General features: G+C 47.6%; 1 protein-coding gene across 1 annotated transcript in view; it reads right to left on the bottom strand.

The window, feature by feature from the left end:
- Nucleotides 1–2,900: 2,900 nt before the first annotated feature.
- LOC107123267 (transmembrane protein 132D-like) overlaps nt 2,901–5,583 on the bottom strand; it is a 218,406-nt gene continuing 215,723 nt past the window's right edge. The window contains exon 6 of the mRNA XM_015426489.1: nt 2,901–4,085. Coding sequence (XP_015281975.1) covers nt 2,901–4,085 — 1,185 coding nt within the window. The remainder of the gene's footprint in view (nt 4,086–5,583) is intronic.

Below are 5,583 nucleotides of genomic sequence, written 5' to 3'. Positions count from 1 at the left end.
TAAACCTCGAACACGTTACCCCTCAGCTGTTGTTTCTCCAAGCTAAAGAGCCCCAAGCGCTTTAACCTTTCTTCATACGGAAAGTGTTCCAACCCTTTTATCATTCTAGTTGCCCTTTTGTGCACTTTTCCCAAAGCTATAATATCCTTTTTAGGTGTGGTGACTAGAATTGTACACAGTATTCCAAATGAGGTTGCACCATTGATTTATATAGGGGCATTATGATTTTGGCTGATCTGTTTTCAATACCCTTCCTAATAATCCCCAGCATAGCATTGGTGTTTTTTATTGCAGTCATACACTGTCTCAACATTTTCAGTGTGTTATCTACTACGACTCCAAGATCTCTCTCTTGGTCAGTCTCTGCCAGTTCGAACCCCATCAACGTGTATTTATAGTTAGGATTTTTGGCTCCAATGGGCATCACCTTGCACTTGGCCACATTGAACCCCATTTGCCACATTGACGCCCACTTGCCCATCCTCAACAGATCCCTTTGGAGTGCCTCACAATCCTCCCTGGTTTTCACCACCCTGAACAACTTCATATCATCCGCAAATTCAGCCACTTCACTGCTTCCTCCCAACTCCAAATCATTAATGAACAAGTTAAAAAGCATCGGACTGAGTACGGATCCCTGCAGTACCCCACTGCTTACCACCCTCCATGGAGAAAGTTTCCCATTTATACTCGCTCTCTGTTTCCTATTAATTAGCCAGTTTTTGATCCACAAAAGGACTTGTCCTTTTATCCCATGACTATTGAGCTTACTTAGGAGCCTTTGATGAGGAACTTTTTGGAAGTCAAAGTAAACAGTATCTTTTGGGTCCCCCTTGTCCACATGTTTGTTCAGTCCCTCAAAGAACACTAACAGGTTAGTGAGACAAGATCTTCCCTTACAGAACCCATGCTGTGTCTGCCTCAATAGCTTTTGTTCATCAGTGTGCTTACTCATTCTTTCCTTAATAACAGTTTCCACCAGTTTACCCAGTATCGAGATGGCGGCCGTCTTCTTGACGAACTTGGCCTAGCAGGGCCCGTAACTAATCCGGGTGGAGAAGAGGGAGCAGCAGAGGCCCAGCAAAGGGTGTATGGAATCACCCCAAACTCTCTTGTGTTGGCGCAAGTGCAGGACCCGGACACAGGAGACTAAGCGATGGACCACTGAGATGACGAAGCTGCTTCACAGTTGGTGAGGATGTAATAGCAATTGCCCATCCTCACCAGTTGTGGGAGGCAATGAACCAATCATACTTCCAAGTAAGCAACATCATTGGTTTCTACTGGGACTTCCTTTAAAAGGGATGTTTGTTTACCATGACACATAAGGGGAAATCTTTCTCAAAGAATGCTAGGAAGTGTGCCAGTTGCTAGACACCCCAGTTAAATAAAGTTATTTATACAAACAACTTCTACTAGTGCTGATCTGAAAGATGGAGGTATGGAGGCCAGTTTGGCAAAAATGCTCTTCACAGTCATCTCTGCTTCCGAAACTTTTTGTGGGAGCACTTGCGAAAGAGCCGAAAAACAGTTTGATTCATACAGTGATCCCTGATTGGCTATGGTGACCCATGTGACCAGGACAGGAAACAGGGCCTTCATTCTAAAGGGCTGTGCTTGTCCTAAAAACTGACTGGATAAACACCACTGTGTTGTCAACATGCCCATTGTGTGATCCCTGATGGGGTGAGGTTAGAGTGTTGGACTAGTACCTGGTCCTTCAGATCCTCATTTTGCTATGGAGCTCACTGGGGGCCCGTCACTCTCACTCAGATTACCCATCGTGCAGAGTTGTTGTGAAGAACTAAACAGGGGCGAGGAAGTTCCTTGGAAGATACTTGGATCAAAATGTATACAGAGGTGAAAACAATTTCAAACAGCCATAAAAGAACTCGGGATCACGGCACTGTGGTGGGATCGGCCTCTTATCTGCCAAAGCACTGTTTTCACAGTGAACATTAAAACTGAAGAGCATTAGCCTCAATACTAATGTCCTTGGCCTTTTTCAGCCTTCCTGTGATTCAGGAAGTCAAAGCTGCTGTCATTGTATCTCTGGTGCTGACAGCCCTTTTCAGGAATGTTTTCATCTGGATGCTCTCTTCCTCATCTCGCTGGATGACTTTTAAAGTTCCATTCCCTCCCCCGCCGCATCCCACCTCTAGCTTTGAACCACAGCCTCGTTATCCTGAGAGTTAAAACTGGCATCTGTTTGTCAGGTAGCCCTGTCATAGGTCTGGAATGTGGAGGGGTGCCCTCCCGTTTTCTGTCTTAGCTATCCCTGGCTCACCAACCGTTTGCTATCTTATGCTTGACCTTGTAGATGCTCCAGCTGCAGTTTCTCGGCTGGGAAAGTTAACGGCTTTTCGCTTTGCCTGCTTGCTATTGCCGCCCGCGTGAAATGTATCCATTGGCTCATGCTTACTGGGGGGATGTTTGATTCTAGTATAAGTCAGAGGCCCTAGTGCTGACGGCCATTCCTGACACAAGCTGTACATGTGTCTTTAGTACTGGATCTATCAATAAACAGTTACCTTCTTATGAAGCCCTGTGTTGCGTGACCTGACTAAGGACCCTGACAATGTTTTGTAAATTCCACATTTTTGTGTTGCCGTTAATGATTTCCTTAAACCATTTCCTCAGCAAGCTCAAAGCTAATTTTATGTGTTGTTGTATTTTAAACCCCCATCGGAGTTGCCTTGCATCAGAATAATTCCCACACGCTACCGAGTGCAAAGAGGAGGAGCTGTTCCGGATTCCCCCTGCTCTCCTCAGCTCCGCTGAAACCAAACCAGCCACCATTTAGATTGTTCATGGTTTTTTCCACCCCAGCACCCCCAAATTAAAGGCAGAAAGGTGAGTGGGGGGAAAGTAATACACCCCAAATGGTTCCCGGTGCAGTGTTATGCATTTTCGTGTAACCTCTCCATATAGTTCCTTAGTTCTTTACACTCTCCCAGATCCATGTCCTGACAAACCCACTTGATATCGTCCTCACTGCTTGTCAAGATGGAATTGACGGTCGGACACTCCCCGTCGGAAGAGATGGTGGTGAAGGTGGTGAACTTGACTCGTTTCCGCTTGGAGGTCGGCGAGGCGGTTGGCTCGCTCTTTTGTTCCTTCCCTTCCGGGAATGGAGCCGAGTCTGAGGACCGGAAGACTTGCCCGTTGAGGTTCTTCTGGGAGTTAGCGTTTAGGAGGTATTTGCTCTCCTCCAAGTCCATGCTACGGTCAATGGCTGTAATGCACTCCTCCGGCTGGGCGGAAAAATTGAGATGGTTCTCTAGCAACTCTGTCCTGTGGCTTAGCCCTACCCAGTCGTGGGAATGGCTTAAGCCCTCTTGTTCTTCAAAGGGAGCCTGCTTGTGCCTGTACTTCAAGGCAAAGGTCACGCAGTTGATAAGGAAGACTAGAATAGCCAGGCAGAAGACCCCCAACAAAGCGTACATCCCAATCTCCAAGTCACTCAGGCCCCTGGGGGTCTCTAGAAGGTCATTCTCTTCCGAATCACCATTGCTCCTTGGCAGGTCCACCTGAGCTGGGAAGCTGGTGAAGTCTATTGGGATGTTTTGCATATGGCTGTCATCATCCAGAAGGCTTTCTCGGTCCTCTTTTTTGCTCAGAATGGACTTCTGAGTGGTGGCCCCTCTGGTTTCCTCATGGCCCATTGATGAGCTGTAGTATGGCCCCTCTTCCCGAGATCTCTCCTTCAGAGTTGTCTTCTGACGCCTGCCACTGGTATGGTTTTCCAGGTGCACGCCGGCTCCACCACGCCTGCTGTCACTGGTGTTGGGATTAGCGTCACTCTGCCCAAAGTTGACCTTGATATTTCCATTCCCAACAACCATGATGCTTTTCCTTTTGGATTTCTGGCACGATTCACTGATCACCATCTCCACCCTCACCAATGGTCCCTGACCTTCTGACTCGGCGACGATGAGGGGCCATTTGAATTTGGGGCTGTGGTGAACGGAGACCACCTTCTCGTCTAGAGATGTTGCTACCAAGGAGAAGTCTTTGGGGTCATACATGTCCAAGGGCATGACTGCCCCATCACTGAACTGGATCCAGCAACTAATAGCTGCTTCCTGTAATGGGAAACAAAAAAGAAACAGGAGTGTTTTATTTCTGCAATCAAGGAAAACATGGGGTCCATCTATGGCGTTAGCAGCACGCTATTATAACAAGAGTAAGTAGTAGGTCAAGGGCTCCTGTTCTTGCCAGAAGCTGCTCTTTGAGATAATTCTCAGATGAGATGAAGATCCTGTGTCTCTTGTTCCATTCAAGAAGAAAGAGGAGGAGGAGGAGATTGGATTTATACCCTGCCCTTTACTCAGAGTCTCAGAGTGGCTTACAAACTCCTTTCCCTTCCCCTCCCCTGTGAGCTAGGTGGGGCTGAGAGAGCTCTGACAGAAACTGCTCTTTTTCAAGGACAGCTCTGACAGCTTGCCCAAGGTCATCCAGCAGCTGCAAGTGGAGGAGTGGGGAATCAAACCTGGTTCTCCCAGATTAGAGTTCGTGCACTTAACCACTACATCAAACTGGCTGTAGCCTCTTGCAGCCTCAATTTGCTGCAATTTGGGGCATATGGGGAAGGCAGAGGGCATTTAACCCTTTGCTGCAATTTGGGGCATACGGGGAAGGCAGAGGGCAATTAACCCTTCAAACTCCACTTGGATTCGTTAATCAAAACTGGTAGTTGTTAACAAATGTTTGGTTAGTTAAAGTTTATTATACTGAATTTGTATTTATGATAACATTGATATATTGCTATTTTTATTTGTAAAACTGTGTTATGTTATGGTTGAAAAATTTAATAAAAATTATTAATTAAAAAAAAACCTGGCCCCCTGCTTTTGTTATTAATAGTTCAAAGAAAAAAGCATGCACTTTTCAGGAACACCCCCCCATTCCTCTCCATCCTCAAGCATGAGCCATAAACAAGTTCTCAGTCCATAGACTGAGGATACTGTCAGCGCCGTCCTAAATAGAGCTACATCCTTCTAAACCCACTGACTCCGATGGGATCAGAAGGGTGTAACTTTGCTTAAGATGGCACCGTATGAGTCCAGTAGTCCAGTCAAAAGCCACGCCTACCGCTGAGACATAGCTCCCCCCCCCCAAGTCAGACCATTGGTCCATCTAGCTCAGTATTGTCTGACAGGCAGTGCTCTCCGGGATCTCAGTCAGAGAATAGTTTTTCCCCAGCACCTGCTGCCTGAGATCCTTCTCCTGAAGAAGAGAACTGCGGTCAGGGGCTCAGAACCAGCTGGCCCTCCCGGGTCTGAAGGAGGTTAGGCTGTCAACGACCAGGGCCAGGGCTTTCTCAGTGGCGGCCCCAACCTGGTGGAATGAGCTCCCAGAGGAGATCAGGGCCCTGCAGGACCTTCTACAGTTCTGCAGGGCCTGTAAAATGGGGCTTTTCCACCAGGCTTTTGGGAGCCGCCACCACCAATGAAGAACATTGGTTGGCTGAAAGAGAGAGGGCCCTGGATTCCGGAAACTGCCACCAACAGCTTAAAGTAGGGTTGCCAAGTCGACTCACCCCTCGGAGCGGGGGAGCCTCGCCGGGGTCCGGGAGTTTTT

This window comes from Gekko japonicus, unplaced genomic scaffold (assembly GCF_001447785.1).
Source record: "Gekko japonicus isolate JY-2015 unplaced genomic scaffold, Gekko_japonicus_V1.1 scaffold1118, whole genome shotgun sequence".
NCBI classification, from domain to species: Eukaryota; Metazoa; Chordata; class Lepidosauria; order Squamata; family Gekkonidae; genus Gekko; species Gekko japonicus.
The sequence above is the reverse complement of the archived record's forward strand: the minus strand, read 5'-3'. Positions and strand labels throughout refer to the sequence as shown.